Here is a 23,944-nt window from a genome sequence, read left to right as displayed (position 1 = left end):
AGTCCACTCTGTAAAGTGGTTGGTGTTAGGAAAGGCATCCAGCCATAGAAACCATACCAAAGCAGACAGCAGAGCTTGGTGCAGTCTTCTGACTTACCAGTTCCTGTGGAGTCATCCAACCCATGCCAGCATAGAAAGTGACTGTTGAATGATGATAATGATGCTCATATATATATATAGGCACAGGAGTGGCTGTGTGGTAAGTAGCTTAGGACTGAACCCGGAACCATGTGGTTGGTAAGCAAGCTACTTACCACAGAGCCACTCCTGCGCCTATATGGGAATAATTTACAACCTTCTATGCCAATAAACAATTATTGTTACTGAAAGTTGTTTTTTATACCTTCTACAAACTGCTCAAAGCTTACCAACTTCCTACACCTTGATCCTTGGATCTTACCTTTACACACACACACACACACACACGAGACATGGTTACAACAGCTGTGGTGATAGTAGTAATGCTTGTGGTGGATGGTTGTGGCCACATAGGTGTTAAGTAGAAGTTTACCTGAGATGGGTGTTTAGCCTCAACCAAGAGAACCGCGAGAGATTCACAAGTCCCTTTGGAACATCCATATAATGCTGTACAGGTCAACAGTTTCAGGTACCATTCACTCCTGGAATTGAAGGGGAAAAAAAATTCATGATTAACAAGATAATGACCAATGAAATCATAGAGAGATGCCTGAGTGGTCAACATAGACATTTTCAAAGGAAACATATAATAAACAATTAACACTATGGTGTAACCAGCCCACTTAGGCGTAGCTCTCTTTCATTGGACACTAAACTCTGCTTATGAAGACCTGTTGAGGAAGTGAAATTGAAATCAAATTCAATGACAGCACCGCATGACTGGCATCCATGCTCGTGGAGTGCTAAGAGCACCATCTGAGCGTGATCATTGCCAGGGCCGCTGACTGGCCCCGTGCCGGTGGCACGTAAAAAGCACAATTTGAGTGTGATCAATACCAGCATTGCCTCACTGGCCCTCGTGCCGGTGGTACGACATAAAAGCATCTGTTACACCCTCCGAGTGGTTGGCGTTAGGAAGGGCATCCAGCTGTAGAAACTCTGCCAGATCAGATTGGAGCCTGGTGTAGCCATCTGGCTCACCAGTCCCCAGTCAAACCGTCCAACCTATGCCAGCATGGAAAGCGGACGTTAAACGATGATGATGATGATGATGATGATGATTATACACACAACAACAACAAGTTCTTAATCTGTTCCATAATCCCTTAAGGCTGCTGGAATCTCACTGAAAACATCTTTGTGTGATATACGGTGGCATATGTGATGTTAAAAGATCCCTTTTATTTCCGACTTGTACAGTAAGATTTGAATTGTGCACTGAAGATAATTAAAAAGGCTCAATACTATACTACTGCCATAGTAATATCTACATTCAGCTCGATAGATTGGGTTGTGGATGAAGTATAGTTAAAGAAACTTGCTCAAGGTTCCATGCAGTGTGACTGGACCAGAACCATGTGGTGGGGCAGCAATGACAGCATATAAACTCTTAAGTCTGAGAATAGGGGTTGCAGCGGTGCAAGTCATCATCATCATCATCATCATCATCATCATCACACATTTAATGTTGGTTTTCCATGCTGGATTGGGTTGGACGACTTGGCAGGAACTGGCAAGTCCAGGAGCCACACCAGGTTCCATTGTCTGCTTTGGCTTGGTTTCTACAGCTAGATGCCATTCCTAATGCCAACCACTTTACAGTGTACTGGGTGCCCTTTATATGACACCATCACCAGGGTCTTTTACATGGCACTGCAGCTGCTAAAATTTTTGTAGGGTAATGAAAATACCTTACGAATGAGAACCCAGGTTTGAAATTTCCCCAAGACACCTGATGAAGGCTGGAGGGTATATCAGCCGAAACGTTGTGTTAACAACAAACAAGATGAGGACAAATATCCATCAAATGTAAATAATGTACATAACTCCTCATCTCTTAAATATAGAACTGTAATGAAAATGCTTTGAACATCCTGTGTTGGACTTGGGTTTGTATCCCTTAAGCAAATTTCATTCTTGCACTTATGTATAAACTCTTGATTCTGTAGTTAGAACCTGAACACTGTCTATATGGACACCAGAAGAACTAAAAGGAATTGTAACTCACAGACAACCACACTATACCTTTCTTCAATATTATAATATTATAAACCACTGCATGCTGCAGTGCACAGTGTAGTCTCACTATAGCATGTACAGTAGTGTGGATGCATACAGTGTAGTCCACACTGTGGGGAGTATAGTGTAGTATTCATTGCGAAGTGTACAATGTAGTCCTTACTTTGGAGTATACAGTGTGGTCCTCAATGTGGAATTTTACAAAGTAGTCATTATGTAGGCATATGTACAGTAAATTTGGAGTACTGAGTCTGTAGATCGGAATTGTTTAATCAATTACTATATGCCATATGTCTGCTGGATCAGAGTTGGCCTGGTGTTACACAACAACAACATTACTGAGCTTTTCGATCAGGGCCAACCTAGAGCAACATAGCAACAACCGCAATCACACACAACAATAAATCACATATCTATATCACAACTGACCTTTGACCTGTACTGTTGAGAAAATCTCTTGCCAAAGCAGCCTGACACTTGGACAGGGAATTTAACAGGGGCACTTCCATGATTTTGTTCTCTTGCTTCAAGAAGACAACTTTTTGGAGTTCAGAACACAGATGATTCTAGAAAATTAGACAACAACAACAACAGTTAGCTTCTGTGAGAAAAACACCATCACCATCAATAAATACATACTGTGGCTTTACAAGAGTTTTAAATTCTGGCTTATATATTGTATTTAAATTAAAAATGTTCATATTTATTTATTGATATGAAGTCGAAGGGCAGTACCCACCCACTAACCCCTACTGCTACCTGAGATATGAAGATAACTGGGTGAAGCTAAGATAGTTAATGACTTCAAGACAGTAAGATAAAACACTTATGTACTCTCTGTACTTCTTAAATTTAATATATCATCACTGAGTACATTAGTTTCTCAGTATGTACTCAGGTCTACTTCAGAGTACACTCGTCTGCTTGGGAGTATACTGATCTATCTGGAAGTATACTGGTCTACTTGTATGTACATTTGTCTATCTGTGTGTATATTCATTTAACCATGTGTGTACATTAGTTTATATACATCAGTTGGTTTGAGTGTACAGTGGTCCATATGTGTACATCAATATCCTTGTCAGAGTATCAGTCTATCTGTATGTACACTAGTCTACATATACGCAAATGAATATCAGCAGAAACTCCACAAAAGGAAGACAAGAAGCATATGAAATACAGAATAAGATTATCTATAAAGTTTAACAAGACCTTAATGACCAAAGGACAATGTTAGTAAAACTGAACTTCATTGAAAAGATCTATCATTATAGAGAATAGAGTTCTGTGTCTGCTGTGAATGCACAACAGCAGTAACAGGATGACAACTGTATCAGAACAATATTAAAACAATACACCACCCAGCACTAGAATCATAACACTACATCATGAAACAGCAATGAAATGACATAGTCATAACTAAGGATAAAAACTGGGATTGTCTCAGTTGACTGAGGACTCAACTTTAATTCTAAGGAATGCTAACTGAACTTTCAGTCAAGAGATAGAAATAAAATGGTATTTAGAACTATGAAGAGAGTTGACTTACCAGGAAATATTTACAGACTTGTTGTACCTCATTACAGCAGGTTTCCTCTTCCATAGCCCCTGTAAACAAACAGATAAAATTTTAATTGAGTATCACCACCAGTTTTTGACAACTTGCGTTGGTACTGGGCATTCCATCACCCATGTGTTAAATTCAACAACAGCTGCAGAACCATTGTTCTATATCAGAGTTTTGGCAGGACAGAGTCCTTATCTTAGGTTAGTGCCCAGATGATGACTTGCCTAGCTGTCTCAGAATCCAGCGACCTGTAGCCCTGACCAACTAGAGGAGGTCCTATTGGATTACTCATTGCTCATTTTCTGCATCCAACCAATGCTGAAGGCCATCCAAAACATCAAGAGGTAGCAGCCATTGAGAAACTTGGTCTTGGATTTAATGAGGCTCCAAATTGCACAAATGCAAAGGAATGTATAGCTCATCCATTATGATTCCAGCTGACAAAGGATTAACCAAGCAAATTAAAAAAACACCTACATTCCAAATACAGAAGATTAAGATATAGTTCTTCCTGAAGTTTCTGGAAAAATACTCCTATATCTTAGTTTGATAAGAAGGCATTGGGAATAACGCAGCATAGGACCATTAACAATGGGGCAATAACAACCAGTGGTGTAACATTACATGACTGTTTGGGTTCAGTGAAAGCTTCTTAACCAATGAGAGGATTTAAATAGGGAGTATGGGAGATTATTTTTATGAGCCAGGAGAAGGGAGTATGTAGATACTCAACAGGTCAAAAATAGCAACTAAAACTCCTATCAACAAATATCTTATTGTTTTTAAAACAATAGAACAGGGGTTTTCAAACTTTTTGACTTGCGGACCCCTTTATATTTCAGGCTTTACCTTAGGGACCCCTTTATAAACGCTTATGAAATTTATACATAAATATTTGCTTAAAATAACAGATATTTTTACATTTATTTATTTAACAAATAGGTTTATTGTCAATTAAAAGGTTTCGATTAAAAAACATATATAAAATCAAATTGTCCATAAAAAGTATTTGCTGTCCACGGCCCCCCTGTCTTGTCCTCGCGGACCCCCTGTGGTCCGCGGACCACAGTTTGAAAACCCTTGCAATAGAAGACATCTAAAGATAGTATGTCCCAAATAAGGATGGAACAATCAGAGTCATACCACTGAGTGATCCAGTAACAGAATTTGATAAAGGGTCAAAAAAAAAAAAATGAACTGGACATTCTATATCTACTTATCAGTGCAATATTTTAATCACAATGAATAATAGTTCAATCAATGATGGAGCTCACTGTCAAACACTCCAATAGTATAATGTGTCATCAAAAACAACAGTGCTGCCAGCCTACATACTGACCAAACAGTAATGAGATGTGGCACTGAATGTAACACCACCACCGGGCTACACACACAGTGGACAAAATGAGACTGTGAGATCATAATTTTATCGTGTCAGAAATATTCCATCAATGTTTTAAGCAGTGGTTCCCAAACCTTTTCGGGTTGCAGCCCCCTTGACACCCAGGCTACACACCTAGCACCCCCATCCCAACTAACCATCACAAACATAGACCTCTTTCTGAAGTAAATTTAAAGCAACCGTATTTCACAAATAAAACTTAAACCTAATGAACCCATTATTCTGTTGTTTTTACATGAAGCACTACCCAATTATCATCTCACTTTTCTTCAACACCCCTTTGAAACTTTCCACTACCCCCAGGGAAGTAATACCACCCACTTTGGGAACCTGCTTTAAAGAATCAAATATTTATTGGTGGGTCTAAGCAACATATTGGTATTTGTCAACAAAATAAAGGCATGGAATATCTAGTCACAGTTAGACAATGGAGCAAATACCTACATACCATTTTGGTTTACTCAATCAAGACTGACAAAACTCCACACAACATGACCAATCAGAAAGCAGAAAAGTCATTGCTCTCATCATGATCAACTGTCAACCCTTTCAACCTAAATTAAGCATCTCCAGTGTTAATCGTACCCAAGTCCTAATTATCAAATAGAATTCAGGCTGTTGATGTTTATCCTAGTCCTAACAAGCATATAGAATTCAGTCTAACAGAGCTTCTCTCAGTCCTAATTACCATGAGAAGTTTAGGCTTATGGGGAAAGTTTCTAAATGGTCATTGACTTGCTAGAAATATCAGCAAAATTCCCCATCAAATCCAACTTTATCATCACTCTAAAAATAGAAAATCTTACATAGGACAAATAATCCTAGACACAATCTAAAGAGATGAGCTGGAATGCTTTAACCCTTTACATTCAGATTGTTCTATTAAATATAATGCTTATTTATTCACATTGTTTTGAATTAATCATACATTATCTCATAGCTTTCAGATTTTGATGTGATTGTATATCTTTACAATGACATTATAGGGTAAGTGCAAGAGACTAGATCCTGACAGTCTGAACATAAAACAGGGAGAACATTTTGGGCTGGATATGACCAGCTTAAATGTTAAAGGGTTAATCAAGGATCTGCTCAATCCAGATAGACTTGGAGATGGGAGATTACTGATTGTGGATTGCGTCAGAGAATTGGGCTCTGTTTCATCTTGCAACTGAAACTAGCTACAAAAAATGATGTTACATTTAACACCATGGATTTTAGAAATGGTATCATCTTAAATGCTAGAGATAGGATCACATTTAAACCCTACCCTCTTAACACTACAAATGGCATTAACTTTAAACCCCCGAACATTAGAAATAGTATAACATTTACACACACACACGCACATGTTCAACATTAACAATTGTTTGAAGTCAAAATCAGACTCATGGAACAACAGTGCTGCAGTAGAATATTAGAGCTCAACTTGTGACATGAAGCTGCTGTCACAACCCATCTGCAGCAATTGTATTGTTTTTGCAAGTAAGGAGCATGACTTAATACATTGCAGTATCACTCACACTTCACAAAATCAAGATTTAAACATTTGCTCCAACAACATGTGCATATCCACATATTTATTAATATCCTGACAATGTATGCTTGGACAGCAGATTAAGAATAATTGCTGAGTTGTTGTGACATCAGCAATGTTAATCTAAGTTTATCACCTGGTCTTGTAGAAAGTAGAAATGAAGAAGACATTACCTTGATGTTTGGAGGGCAGTGGAGAGGCTGAGTTGAGAAGGAATTCTATTACTTGGTAAGCACCAACATCACTTTTCATGATCAAGTGGATCACAAGCTGAAGGAAACTGAGAAAAGTAAACGGTATATGGTAAAATAAACAGTTCAAATGGTAGATATACTATACATATGGAAAATCTATAGTACATCATCATTTATCATCTGTTTTCCATGCAGGCATGAATTGGACAGTTTGACTGAGGACTGGCAAACAAGGAGGCTACACCAGGCTCCAATCTGATCTGGCAAGGTTTCTACAGCTGGATGCCCTTCCTAATGCCAACCACTCCGAGGAGTGTAGTGGGTGCTTTTTACATGCCACTGGCACGGGGGCCAGTCAGGCAGCACTGGTATCGACTAAGTGGTAGATATATATGTGTATATATTCATATATATACATAGCTCTAATTGTGGAGGGTACCTGTGGAAGGGGTAGACTCAGGAAGACATGAAACGAAGTGGTGAGAAAAGATCTTCGGATGCTGGGCCTCACTGAGGAAATGACAAGAGACAGGGAGATGTGGCAATTTGCTGTACTTGATAAGATGCATCAAACTAAGTAAAATCGCTGTCTTCCACAAATACAGGCTTGTCCTTTCAGGTGCCGGTACTACATAAAAAGCATCCGTGCTGGTGCTGCATAAGCACACCCATGCTGGTGACACATAAAAAGCATCCAGGACACTCTGTTAAGTGGATAGCATTAGGAAGGGCATTCAGCTGCAGAAACCATGCTACGACAGACAATTGGAGTCTGGACAGCTTCATGTCAAACCGGCCAACCCGTGCCAGCGTGGAATGATGATGACGATGATGTGGTGAAGCATGACCTTCGAACATTGGGCCTCACAGAGGCAGTGACAAAAGACCGAAACCTCTGGAGGTATACTGTGACTGAGAAGACTTGGCAAATAAAGTGAGATCACAGCTGTAACCTACACCAGTGTCACATAACCAGCCCACTCAAAAGTATATTGGATAGTAGGGTGACATGCCGTGCTTGAGGAGACCTGTTGAGTCAAGTACATCAAAACCAAAAACAAATGGAAATTGTAGCTGTGATACCCATGCCGGTGGCACGTAAAAAGCACCAACTGATTGTGATCATTGCCAGCCCCCGCTGGCCCCTGTGCCAGTGGCACGTAGAAAGCACCCTCTACACTCTCGGAGTGGTTGGTGTTAGGAAGGGCATTCAGCTGTAGAAACTCTGCCAGATCAGACTGGAGCCTGGTACAACCTCCTGGCTTCCCAGACCTCAATCGAACCATCCAACCCATGCCAGCATGGAAAACAGATGTTAAACAACGATGATGATGATGACACAGTACTTATGGTTGATATATATACATATAGAAAATATATAGCACAAGTAGTAGATATATATACTGGTGGTAAATATATAGCAGAAATGGTAAATATATAGTACAAGTGGTAAATATACAATACAGGTGCCAAATATACAGCACAAGTGATAGGTACTCAGGTAGATGGTAGATATATTGTATAACTTATAGATATACAATACAGTGGTAGATATAGAAGATATACCACAGACATAATAGATATGTAGTAAAGTAAGAGAACAATTGGATCTCTGTTGATTTTAACGATAAGGATTCAGTTGTTTGATCAACTCTATCAGTTCATTGAATTAACATGCAAGTAATTATGGCTCAGGGGTTAGCACATCATCAGACTATAGCCATGCTGGAACTGCCTTGAAGAATTTTAGTCAAACGAATCAACACCAGTACTTTTTTTTAGACCTGGTACTTACCCTATCAGTCTCTTTTACCAAACTGCTAAGTTACAGGGATGAAAACAAACCAAGGGCAGTTGTCAAGCAGTAGTGGGGAACAAACACAGACACAAAGACACTAACACATAGATATACATACAATGGGCTTCTTATAGTGTCTTTTCTCTTTTTTTATTGCCCACAAGGGGCGAAACATAGAGGGGACAAACAAGGACAGACAAAGGGATTAAGTTGATTAGATCGACCCCAGTGCGTAACTGGTACTTAATTTATCAACCCCAAAAGGATGAAAAGCTAAGTTGACCTCGGCGGAATTTGAACTCAGAACGTAACGGCAGACGAAATACCGCTAAGCATTTTGCCCAGTGTGCTAACGTTTCTGCTAGCTTGCCGCCTTAGTTTCTTATAGTTTCTGTTTACCAAATCCATTCACAAGGCTTTGGTCAAAATAAATCCTGGGGTCGATTCATTCAAATAAAAATTATTCAAGGCAGTGCCCCAGCATGGCCGCAGCCTCATGACAGACACAGAGAAGAGATAACCATTGTACTAAGTACATTAGTACTGAGCTTTACAATATAAATGATGAACTATATTGACAATGGTAAAATTAATGAAGACAATACAGAGAGACAAAGTAAAAGAGACTTACTTGTCAAATTCAGACTTGTTAGCGGATTTCCATGGAATAAACTGTGAATGGAGGTTGTTGAGGACTGATGGAGATACTGCGATAGAAAAGGGACACACCAGCAAGAACTGTTTAACATGGGAGCACAGATAATCATGTGGATGTAGTAACATTTAGCTGTGTAAGCATACACATATACATGCATACAAATACACACACGGCACAAAAACATAGATACTCTCTTATACATACACACATTCTCTCTCATATATCACAAACACATACATAAAACTGCTCGCACATTTACATACGCAGTGCATAGATACATACATGCAAACATATATATGCAACAATAAATATAATTGTACATACATATATATATATATATAATAACATAAATAATATATAAATATATGCATATATCCATACATATATGTACATACCGACATCTATATGTATACATACATGCATATATGGGTACGTAGACATATATGCATGACCGCAGCCACTTGGCTGAAACACATAAATAAATAAATAAATAAATATGTTTGGATATATGCTTATAATTATATATTATTTATGATATTATATGATCGAACGCCACGCATTCCCTCCAAGTAAGTTTTATCTCTCTCTCTCTCTCTCTCCAGAGAGAGAGAGAAAGAGAGAGAGAGAGAGAGAGAGAGAGGGGGGGGGAGAGAGAGAGAGAGAGAGAGAGAGAGAGAGAGAGAGAGAGAGAGAGAAAGAGATGAAAAAGTGTAAAGTGGGTACAAGAGAAAGCCTGGTGTAGACACATGATTCTCCGATTGATCAGTAAATGTGAAGAAAACATCAAGACTTACATGTCTTCACCAGATCTGTGGTGAGAATATGAAGTAGCATTGGAGACATGGAGGCCAGCTGTAGGAGAAATGGTAATGTTGGTCGTGTCAACATGTTAGCACCAGGCTGGAAGCTATCCTGTAGAAATATAGAAACATATAGGTTACAAAAACTATTATATCTCACCAACAGTTCTGTAGATATATTGAAAACATACATCAAACACATGAGTAAGAGTAAGAACTAGGTCTCATTAAAATTCTCTCTCTCTCTCACACACACATGTCAAGTTAACATGGGTTGGACAAACTTATTGAGAAAAATTTCCTGTGATCAGATGCTCTTCCAGTTGCCAACCCATACCTATTTCCAAGCTAGGTTGTATTTCCTTTTGTCCTTCTAACAATGAACAGCTCAATGGCTGGGCATGTTTTTGCAGCAGATAGTAAATGATGATATCACTGTATGAATTATTGTAATCTTATTTTCATGTAATATACAAACAACATCAAGACAAGGAAAAGACACACACACATACATGGGTCAGCATATATATCAAAGGAATTACAGCTGTGATCATCCCTTATTCTTTAGACAAACACATTGTAAAAACACTATGTTGTCCAATATCACCTTTCTTTTATTTAAGACTGTAGGATATAATTTGAGAGAATTAGCTCTTATTTCTAGCATAGAGGTTCCCTCATTTAGAAATGCTTGCAGAGAAACATCAAATCCTGAATCTCACTGAAAATATTACCATGACATCTGAAGTCGTCCATGTTCCAAGAACCACAATTTTGAACAGATTTCAGGCTGAGGATCAGTAGTAGTATACTGGCTTCAAAAGCCAAAGGTCAAATCTGTACCTTACCTCACCCCGCAAAAACTACAATACATGCTGACAAACAACAAAATGGACATTGATACAAAATCAATAAGGTTTCATCCATTCACAACTTGAGTTGGTCACTGTTTCTCATATTGCAACTACCTACCTGGAATAAACTCATCAAAGACTTCCGTATACTATGGCAGTGTTTCGAAGCAAGATGACCAAGGATACAAACAACTGAAGCCAGTTTTGGAATCTTCTTGTCAGGCACCATTTGTACGCTCGACGGCCGTTTGCTGCGGTGGGTGCAGAAATCTTTCAAGCCACACATTAACACCCGACTAATGATGGTCATTGGGAAACAAGACCTTTGAATAAATAATGAGAGAGAGAAAAACAAAAAAAACATATTTGAAATCTTTCAGAAGCCAAAGTAATTACAACTATGAGTTTTTAGAAATGGCACACAACAAACGGTTTGATTCAGTTCCGTGCATCTTTTTGTTGGCTCGCAAAAGGAACCTAAGCCTGAAGAACTATGTGCATTTTATGAGCCTATGAAACTTTAAGTTGCATGGAACTAAATCAAATTGTTATCAACCCTTTAGCATTCATAACACTCTGTAAACTGTAATGCTTATTATCTTGTAGCTTTGAAATTTCAATGATGTGACTGGTTATTTTTTTAGAATGGCATTGTAGGGTAGGTGTGAGAAGCTAGATGTGGCCAGTTCGAATATAAAACAGATAGAGTACTTTGGCCAGATGTAGGTGGTTTAAATGCTAAAGTGTTAAATAACATACGTAACTCCTACCAAACGTATTGAATGCCATTCTTTTTCATTTATCCACTCGCTTGTGTGTGTGTGTGGGAGCCTGGTGTCGCCTCCTGGTCTACCAGTCCTCAGTCAAATCGTCCAACCCATGCTAGCATGGAAAGCGGACGTTAAATGACGATGATGATGATATATATAGTGAGAATTTACAAAAAAAACAAAAGACAAAGATGGGTGTGTTCAGTGGTGTAATCAATAACTCGGTGGTTCAAATCGCACCAATGGCACTGTCTCAAATTGCTACAATATCAATTCCATTAGTGCTATTAAATCTCAGACCTTAATGTATAACCTGTTCAGAAAATATAGCAGTTAGTCAAAGAGGGTGTTTGCCAATTAATTTAAAAGTTATATTTATAATGAATCACATGTTAAGAAATGGTGATAACTACATTTATATTTTCATTAGAGCACTTTGGATGAGTACTGCTTAATGTCTTCACTGCAGTACATGGACTTTTGGTCCCTCAACCGTACCACATATTATGGTTGAAATCTAAACAAAACATATAACAATATACATACAATCAATCGACGAGAGAAAACATACTTTTAGACAATTACTTTGAAACTGACAGTGTCTCAATCCAGGTCATATATGGTGATTCAGAAGTCCTTTTAGCATTTAAATGACAACATGTTTATCCCTTTTATTGTATTTCATTTCATTTTTTTTCATTTTATCTAGTTTCAGCTCATGAGTTGTGGCCATGCTGGGGTACCTGTATAGCTTTTTGATATTATCTTTACTGTTTTGTTGTGAATCATCATCGTTTAACATTCACTTTCCATGCTGGCATGGGCGAGATGGTCTGACGGGAGCCGGCCAGGCAGAAGTCTGCCTTCTGTGACTGTTTTGGCAAGATTTTCACAGCTGGATGCCCTTCCTAACACCAACTACCCAGCAGACATGAATACCTTTTGATATATATACATTTTAGGCACAGGCACATCTGTGTGGTTAAGAAGCTTACCTCCCAACCAATCAGTCCCACTGCACAGAACCTTGGGAAAGTACCTTCTACAATAGCCCCAGGCCAACCAAAAGACTTGTGAGCAGATTTAGTAGATGGAAACTAAAAGAAGCCTGTTACATATTTATGTATGTGCGTGTGTGCATCATGTGATGGATGTAAATGAGTGTCTAGTCATACAAGCGAGGTTGTTCATTTCCAGGTTGCCTTGAAAAAATGTCTGGCTGCAGGGGAAAAAATTACCCTGCTTGGAAACAGGTTAGGATTCGTGGCAGGAAGGTCATCTGACTGCAGAGAAAACTACCTCAACGCTTTCTGTAAAACCCATGCAAGCAAGGAAAAGCGAACGTTAAATAATGATGATGGCTTTATTTTTATACATATTTGGAAAAAAAGAGATGTCATTTATGTCATTCTTAAAATACAAGCGAATATTCATTGTCCTAAAAATGGCACAATATAATTGCAATCTTGATCAATTGTCCAGAGTAGTCCACACAGATGACAGTATGAATGGCAGCACTGTAGGCTTGCTATCCTGGAATCCCTGAGCTGCAGCGGTCAGTGGAGGTACTGCGAGTGAGCTTACTGTGTGTGTGTGTGTGTGTGTGTGTGTGTGTGTGTGTGTGACTGTGTACATCCACGTTGATGTCACTTGCAGACTATGGTGCTTGCTATGTTCTGGTGGTGGTGGTGGTGGTGGTGGTGGTGGCACTCTGTCGCTTACGACGTCGAGGGTTCCAGTCGATCCGATCAATGGAACAGCCTGCTCGTGAAATTAACATGCAAGTGGCTGAGCACTCCACAGACACGTGTACCCTTAACGTAATTCTCGGAGATATTCAGCGTGACACAGTGTGACAAGGTTGACCCTTTGAAATACAGGCACAACAGAAACAGGAAGTAAGAGTGAGAGAAAGTTGTGGTGAAAGAGTACAGCAGGGTTCGCCACCATCCCCTGCCGGAGCCTCGTGGAGCTTTAGGTGTTTTCGCTCAATAAACACTCACAACGCCCGGTCTGAGAATTGAAACCGCGATCCTATGACCGCGAGTCCGCTGCCCTAACCACTGGGCCATTGCGCCTCCACTTGCTATGTTCCACAGCTGACTTAAAAAACAACTAAAGTTGGTGTCAGGAAGGACATCGTGCAATAGAATAATGCCTCAAGAAGTCATGCCAGCATAGGCAAAAAAAATGATGTTAAAATGATGATGGTGATATATGTTTCTGCGTGTGTGTAGAGAAAGAGAGATAGAGAGATGGGGAAGAACAAGAGACGTTAAGGGCCAGATTGAATGCAATCTGAGTGAAAACTGAAGCAGACTTACCCAATGTGAGCCACAAACCAGTCAAAGTGAGGAGAGTATTGTACAGAAGCTTCAAGGAGTGCATCGACACAGACGTCGGGGGCACTGCTCACCCTAGAATAAAGGAGAGAAGTCATATTTCAAACAAGAGGAATCACTGACGATGACAGCCCATGTAACCAAGTCTCACCTCCCACACACTGGAGAAGGTGATAGTCAACTGAGTGTGAACTTTACTGAGATTAAAGTGACTTTCACAAACATACATGATGACTAACAGCCCAGAAGATGATACTTAGTTTTCAGAAGATTGGTTTCAAATTTCAGTACAAGGCCAGCAGTTTTGGGAGGGGGTAAGTCATTTACATTGACCCCAGTGCTCTACTGGTACTTATTTTATCAACGTAAAGATGAAAGGTGAAGTCACCTTGGTGACATTTGAACTCAGAACATAAAGATGGATGAAATGCTGTTAAGAATTTTGCCCGGCATGCTAATGATTTTGAAAGTTTGCTGCATTACTTAGTTTTTATAATATTAAGCAGACATAAGGTGGTGAGCTGGCAGAATCCTTACAGCACCAGACAAAATGCCTAACAGTATTTCTTCCATCTTTATGCTCTGAGTTCAAATTCTGCCAAAGTTGCCAATGTAATTAACTATCCACCTCCCCTAAAATTTCAGGTCTTGTGCTTATAACAGAAAGGAAAATATTAAGCAGATGTGAAATGGTCTTTCCTGGATAGAATGTAGGTGTTTCACAGCTAACTTTCCCCAAAGAAGCTACTTTTCTGCTAGATCAACTGGAGGATACTGAGCAAAATATTTTGCCTTAGATTACTCTGTCCTCATTCTGTACCAAGTACTACTGAAACAAAGACTCATAAATTACAACATATTGTAAGGGCCCATGATGTTACTGTGACTTGAACTCACAGACCTGCTGTCTAGCTTATTGTGAGAGGCAGACAGGTGATATGTCTAACCCTGTCTGGGACACAAGCCTCTTGCAACATATAAAATTGTTAGATGTTCTTGTACCTATGCCTCACAACCAGGTAAACTTGACACAATGTGTTGTACCCAAAGACACCAATTAAGTACTTATAGAGAATCTGAAATTATGACTAACAGGCAGATTCTCCAAGACCTTATCCACTTGACCTTCAAACCTCTACTAGCCACTAATCAATTCATCTGTGACCTCCCTAACCTTGATGTGGTATTAAAGTTCAGCAGAAGATGCAAAATATTCAAGAAGCAATTTGACAATGACAGCAATTTTTTATTTAAAACCTCACGTATGCTTATGTGAGTGGAGTGAGCAAATATTGTTCCAGCTGTGACCATCCTGTCTTTTTTTTATTTTTCAAGTATTGTGTTATGTCTAGGACTAAATTATCTAATGCATTTCTCTTCATTTTAGAAGACTGTAGGATGTAATTTAGGGGAGATTTAGTATCTATTTTTAATAGATTGATTTATCAGTAAGAGGTTCTACTGTTGGTCACTTAGAAGCCCTGGCATTAACTTGTTGAGTTGAATGGTTTACAACTGGAACCAAGGATTTGCAGTCAGAAATTTTTCTTTTATCATAAACCACTGTTAAACTTTAAAAAAGAGAACAGAACTTCTTTTTGTTCAATCAGTCAAAACTGGATTAATTCTTTTCCAGGAGAACTAAAATATAAACTTCTGGCCAAGTGGTCAGTGATCTGACCACAATCAAGTGGTGTCTTCACAGCCAAGTGATGGCTTAGAGATGGTAATGGAAAGTAGAGAAGGAGAAAGAACACTTACATGGCTGCAAAACACTCTGTTGCCACTTCAGTCAAGGTTTTTGTGGGTGGACATGTCATCCACAGCTGTAGTACTTCATTGAGACTGCTGGATCTTGGTAAATTGCGCTGGTCAGCATATTTTGTACTTATGTGGCCGAGTACTCCTAGTGACCACTGAAAGAAATTGAAAATAACAAATGTTCCAATTAACATCATCACAAACTAAAACAAGCAAAATAACTTGAGCCAATGAGAGTATGTTCAATACTGACAGAATTAATTATACCAGTTTCAAATTTTGGCACAAGGCCAGCAATTTCAAGTGAGCAGGGAAGTTGATCGTATGGATCCCCAAAAGGATGAAAGGTTAAGTGGGCCTCAGTGGAATTTGAGTTCAGAACATAAAAGATGGACGAAACGTTGCTAAGCATTTTGCCCAGCATGCTAACGATTCTGCTAGATTGCAGCCTTTAGAATTGTTAATATTAGCTTTCTAATTGGTTTAATTGGTAATAAAGACATGATGTGTAAGAAATAGTGGTGTGACAGCGAGGAGAAATGAGAGTTGTGTAGTGATAATACTGAAAAAAAGGGTATATGGGTAGCCCAATTTTACAGGAATGGGTATAGTTAACCCAATTTGAAAAAGAAAGAGTATAAGCAACCCATTTTGATGGAAAGGGCATAGTTAAGCCATTCAACTCCAAAACAATGTTGGTTTCAAATTTTAGCACAAGGCCAGTAATTTTGGGGTGGGTAGGCTGATTACATTGACCCCCCCCCCCCCTCCTGTGCTTACCTGGTGCTTACTTTATTAACCACAAAGGGATGAAAGGCAAAGTCGACTCAGAGTGTAAAGACAGGTCAAATGCTTTTAAGCATTTTGCTTGGTACACTAACAATACTTCCAGCTTGCTGCCTTCCCAAGACTTGATACTGATTTTAAATTTTGGCACAAGACCAGCAAGTTCGGGGTAAGGGGCAAGTCGATTACATCAACCCAAGTAGTCAACTGGTACTTATTTTATCAACCCTGAAGGATGAAAGGCAAAGTCAACTGTGACTGAATTTGAACCCAAATTCCCAAGACTTAATATTAATACTCCTTACTCTAAACATATCTACAATGAGAAATCATGAATAAACTGAATTTTACTGTGGAGAGAAGATAAGTTGTGTTTATCAGAATGCAACTAGAGAAAAAGGAGAAAATCACTTACAGCTGAAATGATAGGGGCCCAGGCCACTGGGTTACTCTTGATGAAGTTTAAAAGGACACTGCAAGCATCTTGTATGATTGGTTCTAAACTACGGGCACTGTCATCTGTAAGAAAGTGTGAGAGAGCAATACTTAGTTCTATTAAACAACATCATCATTTAACGTCCGTTGTCCATGCTGGCATGGGTTGGACAGCTTGACTGGGCTGGCATGCTCGAAGGTTGCACCAGGCTCCAGTCTGATTTGGTATGGTTTTCTATTGCTGGAAGCCCTTTCTAATGCCAACAACTCCAAAAGTGCAATGGGTACTTTTACGTATCACCGACATGGGTGTCATTTGCATGACACTAGTATCTACCACGACTGTGATTTTGCTTGGCTTGGTGGGTCTTCTTCTCAAGCACGACATAATGCCAAAGGTCTTGGTCATTGCCTCCGTGAGGCCCAACACTCAAAAGGAGCTCAGCCACTTTGCCTCCATCAGGCCCAACGCTCGAAAGGAACTCAGTTACTATGCCTCCATGAGGCCTAACACTTGAAAAGAGCTCAGCCACTTTGCCTCCATCAGGCCCAACATTCGAAGGTTGATAATAGCAAAAACAAAAACCAAACATTTCTTTTGGTTATATTTTTCAGACCGTTTAACCCTTTTGTTAACATATTCCTGTCAGCAGGCACTGATTTTGTTTCAATTAATTTTGAAAATAATGAGGAATTTAGTAAAATAACTTCATCATTACTAAACTGGTGTTTGGAACACAAATTAACATAAAATTTTGATGGAAAGTTTTTAGATCGCTTTTAAATAAATTTGTAACATAAAAACAAGAGCAGTTTCAGGTGGGTTGGTACCAAAATGGCTAAGGAGTTTTAAGTCATGCTTGGGAGGTGGTTAATAGTGAGTATGAACCTGATCTGAAAACTGATCCAATTTATTACATATATCAAAATAAGTAAGCCTAGTTAAACTACCATTGCCATCGTCATCACCTGTTTTCTATGTTGAGATAAACTGGACTCCTAGACAGGTCAGAGGGTCAGATCTTGTTTCTTCTTTTTCTTCATCACCATCATCATCATTTAATGTTTGTTTTCCATGCTGGCATGGGTTGGATGATGTTCATACATTTCATTTTTGGCATTCATTTCTATGGCTGGATGCAATTTCTAATACCAACCATTTTAGAGTGTACTGGATGTATTTTATCAGAGACCTTTTGAGCAGGATGGGCTATTCAACTTGAAGAAAATTCTAACTGAGCCCAACATGCAAAATCATGTGCTGTTTATCTTGATATGAGATCACCATGTTGTGCACATCTGGTTGTGATGCATGTGCCTGATGTACCCCTGGTGTTCAAAATTAAAATGAATAAAACCATGGAAACAGAAATTCAAAATATGAATGAGGAAATTCTGTGTTCCTTTTTAGATAAAATAACTTCATCAGCTACATCAATCTTTATAAATTAATAATAATAATAATCCTTTCTACTGGAAGTACAAGGCCTCAAATTTTGGGGAAGGGATTAAGTCGATTACATTGACCCTGGTGTTTCAGTGGTACTTAATTTATCAGCATTGAAAGAACAAAAGGCAAAGTTGACCTTGGCGGAATTTGAACTCAGAACGTAACTGCAGATGAAATACTGCTTAGCATTTCACCCGGCATGCTAACAATTCTGCCAGCTCACCGCCTTCAATAATAATAATAATAATAATAATAATAATAATACTGACCTATATGTTCTGGACCAATACCGGATGCTGAACGTTCAAGCTGCTGAATGTGTAACATCACAGCCTCATCAAAAACATGACACATATGCTCTAGAACAGCATGTCTGGCAGCTGGTAGTGTACGTAGCAGAAACAAGGCAGATTTAGCCAGACTTTCTTTGTTCACTTTACCATCATAGACAGTGCCACGTAGAAAATGCCGAACCTCATTTAGGATGTCCTGGCAGAATGAAAGAGGAGAATGGTGACTGATTAGGTTGCGAGAGCCAAGAACTTGATTGTGTGTATGTGCATAAGTGTGTATAAATATGCTACATGTGTTGTCTGCGTGTGTACAGGTATGCATAGATGTTGCCTTGTGCGTACAGGATGTATACAGGATGCCTATGTGTATAGGTACGTATACAGGCTGCCTGTGTGTGTGTACATATGTATACATGTTGTACATTTTGCCTGTGTATATAGGTATGAATGTATAAATGTTGCCAGTGTGTATACATGATGCCTGTATGTATATCATATGTATATATATATATCATCATCATCATCGTCCCCACCTCTCTCCCTTTCGTTTTCTCTCTCATCCTTTCTCTAATTCTTTTTGTCTCCCCTTCACTGTTTTCTATCTGTCTGTCTATCTCTCTCTCTTTCCCTCTTCCTCCTTTACTCTCTCTCTCGTTGCTCACACATGACCATCGTCCATCTTTCCTTTCCTCACGTGATCATCTTTATTTTCCTCCAGTCTCTTGTGCAGTCCAGACGCATTCTTATCTGTCTCCTCTCCTATCTTTTCTCTTATCAAAGAATCTTCTTCCAGCGTTCACTACCTTATCTTGTTTGAGGTAAGGTATCTCTGCAGGGATCTCTTTTAGGTCCCCTGTTGTTTATTGCATACATTAATGTAATAAAGGCTACTTGAAGCACATTATTGTGTTAAAATATGCAGAGGGCATTAAGCTGTCTTTGAGGAAAAAACAAAAAGAGAATGGAATTTATACTCTATAGATCTTTCCTGCAATCTAACCTGGACACAGTGCACCACTATACATTTTGGGAGGAAAAAACCTCAAATTTATCTACTCCCATCACAACACCCACTGTAAGAAGTCTATTGGTCAACAATGGTCTGCACTGGGTGAACTACATTTCTAAAATCATCAAAAAGCCATTAGGTAGGGGAGCTCTGAAAGGGGTCTCAGGGAGTAGTATCCCTGCCTTCCTGAGCTAGTTTTCCACCATATTTCTTAAAAATCATGGTAGAGTCCTTGGTCTTGGGACTATTCATGTTGTAAAAGTTTGATAGTTGTAATAGAGACATTAGTCTCTCTCTATCACATCATCATCATCATCATCGTTTAACGTCCGCTTTCCATGCTAGCATGGGTTGGACGATTTGACCGAGGACTGGTGAAACCGGATGGCAACACCAGGCTCCAGTCTGATTTGGCAGAGTTTCTACAGCTGGATGCCCTTCCTAACGCCAACCACTCAGAGAGTGTAGTGGGTGCTTTTACGTGTCACCCGCACGAAAACGGCCACGCTCGAAATGGTGTCTTTTATGTGCCACCCGCACAAGCCAGTCCAGGGGCACTGGCAACGATCTCGCTCGAAAATCCTACAGGAGCCAGTCAGGCGGTACTGGCAACGGCCACGCTCAAAATGGTGCATCTCATGTACCACCCGCACAAGAACCAGTCCAGGGGCACTGGCAACGATCTTACTTGGCTTGCCGGGTCTTCTCACGCACAGCCCATTTCCAAAGGTCTCGGTCCGTAGTCATCGCCTCGGTGAGGCCCAATGTACGAAGGTCTTGCCTCACCACCTCAGCCCAGGTCTTCCTGGGCCTACCTCTTCCACGGGTTCCCTCAACTCCTTTCAACATAATTATATATTAAGGAAGAGTAGAACAATTTAACAACATAATAAAAATAAGTTTTATTTTTGATGATGCTTGGTTTTATATATCCTGTTACTCAGCTTAGCAGCCGCTAATTAAGTCGTAATTTGGTATTGGAAGGGTAAGGGCTTCCTTGATGCCTGCCAGAGGAGCAAGTAGCTATCACATTGATGGCATTGTGGTGAAGAGTGCTTCGTTGAGGAGCAAGGTGTTGTCACGTCGAAGGTCTCTCACTCAACTGCCTCACAAAGTGAAACCAACTCTTTAAGTACCAGTTTTACTACGCATGCGCACTCGAGGGGCTTCCGGTGGTGAAGTCCTTTGCGCATGCGCAGAATAGTACTTCCTCAATGGCGGCTATAATTTCGCGCCACTACAATGTCTAGAGGTTGGGGGTAAGCAAGGGCATGCTCCCCATAGAGAATCCAGCTCCAAAAAAGTCTCGATAGCAAAGGAGAATGGGCACCAGCCAACCCAAAGGTTGGGGTGGACTGCACCTGCCTACCTCGGCTGTTATGGCATTGAGGTAAATCCAGCTACCCCGCCCCCCGTTAACAGGGACAAAACCCGGATTTAAAACACTGATGATGAAAAAACGCCATTGAATAAGACTTTTGTCAGCCACTCACCAGCTATTCAAAACAATTTATGACTAAGGTACATCCACAGAGTCTGCATCTGCACTCTGGAATCCCCCACCTTGTCCAGAATATCAATCTGCTGGAAACTGTCCAGAGGCGTACATCTAGACACATACCCTCTGTCAGTCACCATATCTATAACATATTGCTTGTCTGGACATCAATACAGCTGACTTAGAAGAAGCCAACAAGATTATCCACCATCATTCCAACAACTTTGTACTACCTTCTGGAATTAAATACCTCTATCAAAAAACAGTGCAACGTCCGTGGCTTTTGGAAACATTTTTCCCGCCCGGAATTTTCGAAACCTGGAATAAACTACCTGCATCAGTTGTTAGCTGTTAGGACACAGTATCCTTCAAAAATTCCATGCTTCCCAAAATTGCCAACACTATTCCTGGCTCTTTTACTATTCACTTTTCTGTCATTTTGTGTTTTATTGTGTACTGTGACTTTTACAGAGAGTTGTTGAGTACCTGAGCCAATGTATACAATAAACTCATAATTACTATTTTTTTTTTGTGCGTGTGTGTGTGTTCACACGCAAGATTTTCTTCCATTATATAATTCCATTCACATTTCGAAAGTATTTTAAAAATCGACTTTCGTACTTGACCACTCCTCTACCGAACAATGAAAAGCATAGTTGATCTCGGCGGGATTTGAACTCAGAACGTAAAAGGAACTAGCTAAATACCTACTGCAAGGCATTTTGTCAGACGCTCTACCGATTCTGCCAATATGTGTGTATTCATGTCTATCTATATCTGGTGGCATGTATATGATTAGATATACAGATATGTGTGAGAGAGAGGAGAGAAAGAGAAGAGAAGAGAGAGAGATATACACATCGTAGTACACAATGACAGGAAGAGAAAAATCACAACACGATGGCTACACACAAATACTAAAACTATAAACAAATAGAAGAAAAGTGGAATTAGATCGTATAGTTCAATAAAAATGTTGTATCAGTATAGACTAATGCTGACTGCCTAAAATGAAAGCAGTGATATTTACCTGTGAGGTGAAATTCATGCTGGTACCTAACTCAGCATTCGCCGTCATTGCTGCCATTTTTTTTAAAAATAAAGCCGGCTTTCGCAGCCACACTTTCGTATCTAACATTCTACTTAATTGTTTTATCCTGTAATTTTTATGTTTGTTAACTTTTACTCGCTTTTTCTTTTACTCACCCTCTCTCTCTATCTCTTTCACTGTTTCTTTGTCTCTTTCTTATTTTCTTTCTCTGCCTTTTACTTTGCATCTTAATCTTTTTCTTTATCTCTTTCTACTTTCTTTCTATCTCCCTCTCTCTTTTTCTCTGTGTTACTTTAAGTCTCCCTTAGTCTTTGAAAAAAAAGGGCCACACAACTGATTGGCATAAAGTCACTCATCCAGTTGATCCGATCAACGGAACAGCTTGCTCGTGAAATTAACGTGCAAGTGGCTGAGCACTCCACAGACACGTGTACCCTTAACGTAGTTCTCGGGGGAATTCAGCGTGACACAGAGTGTGATAAGGCTGGAAGAAAGAGTGAGAGAAAGTTGTGGTGAAAAAGTACAGCAGGGTTTGCCACCACCCCCTGACGGGGCCTCGTGGAGCTTTAGGTGTTTTCGCTCAATAAACACTCACAGCGCACGGTCTAGGAATCGAAACCGCGATCCTTCGACCGCGAGTCCGCTATTCTAACCACTGGGCCACTGCGCCCCTTCCTGGCATTTACCAGAGTCTAAATAGTAATACTTAGCATAGACATAGGATTACAAATCTGTGGAAGGGAACGCGGATCTTTCTGAATTGACGGGCACCACTTTTCAATTCAGAAAGATCCGGGAACGCTCAACACACAATTTATTCACTGACTTTCTTAAACCCTTTGCTATCTTTGGAGCAAAGGCCAGCGACGATTATTCTCCACTGTTACCCAGTACACTCTGCGGAGTGGTTGACATTAGGAAGGGTATCCAGCCATAGAAACCATGCCCATGTAAGGAACGACCGTGCGAACTCAAAAAGGAGAAATGGTGACGAATGGAAAAACAGAGGACTCCTTGTATTTAAACGTGTCACACGGTCGAACACACAATAATATATCAATGATGATATATATGATATGTTATGCGACGATAACATAGATGACCAGTAATGAAAGACCACAACCGTATTAGATGAATAACAGAGATATTTATTATGGCGTTAAAGATGTATGTCTGTGTGTGAGTGTGAATGCGACATATAATAACATTATCAAAGACAGGCCGTCATACAAAGAAAAGTACGTATGTGATACATGTGTGTGAGTTATTACAGCAGATGGAAAGAGAGTCAATAACACGTGAGCAGTTATACCAGTTCTTTAGTACACTATAGGAAAAGTTCTGTATGTGAAAGTCAGGGGGCTGAGTGTGGCACAGCTGATCACTAGTTGTGATGTCGTGGCATCGATGCCGGGCCGTGATTCTTGTTATACAGATGTTCGTCGCTGGCTGAGAATCTCTTGTCTGTTTATTATCGTGGTGAAGCTAAGTCACCTAACAGAATCGAAGAGAGAGATGTGCCGCGGAGGTTTGGTTTGTCTTGTCAAAAAGTGATCGATCATCTCCCTTTGACCTTCGACCT

At 39.8% G+C, this 23,944-nt stretch overlaps 1 protein-coding gene across 1 annotated transcript in view; it reads right to left on the bottom strand.

Annotated features, from left to right (window-relative positions):
- LOC106883871 (integrator complex subunit 5) overlaps positions 1-22,794 on the bottom strand; it is a 46,760-nt gene extending 23,966 nt beyond the window's left edge. Inside the window, exons 1-12 of the mRNA XM_089348187.1 lie at positions 22,342-22,794; positions 18,781-19,000; positions 17,042-17,145; positions 15,841-15,995; positions 14,062-14,154; positions 11,086-11,290; positions 10,108-10,225; positions 9,287-9,362; positions 6,837-6,943; positions 3,707-3,765; positions 2,587-2,723; positions 512-620 (exon numbers count right to left, since the gene is read on the bottom strand). Of these exons, the coding sequence (XP_089204313.1) occupies positions 512-620; positions 2,587-2,723; positions 3,707-3,765; positions 6,837-6,943; positions 9,287-9,362; positions 10,108-10,225; positions 11,086-11,290; positions 14,062-14,154; positions 15,841-15,995; positions 17,042-17,145; positions 18,781-19,000; positions 22,342-22,449 (1,491 nt within the window). The 5' untranslated portion in view covers positions 22,450-22,794. The remainder of the gene's footprint in view (positions 1-511; positions 621-2,586; positions 2,724-3,706; positions 3,766-6,836; positions 6,944-9,286; positions 9,363-10,107; positions 10,226-11,085; positions 11,291-14,061; positions 14,155-15,840; positions 15,996-17,041; positions 17,146-18,780; positions 19,001-22,341) is intronic.
- Positions 22,795-23,944: the final 1,150 nt, after the last annotated feature.

This window comes from Octopus bimaculoides, chromosome 2 (genome assembly GCF_046866305.1).
Source record: "Octopus bimaculoides isolate indiv1 chromosome 2, ASM4686630v1, whole genome shotgun sequence".
Taxonomy (NCBI): domain Eukaryota; kingdom Metazoa; phylum Mollusca; class Cephalopoda; order Octopoda; family Octopodidae; genus Octopus; species Octopus bimaculoides.
This window is presented reverse-complemented; position numbering and strand designations above follow the sequence as displayed.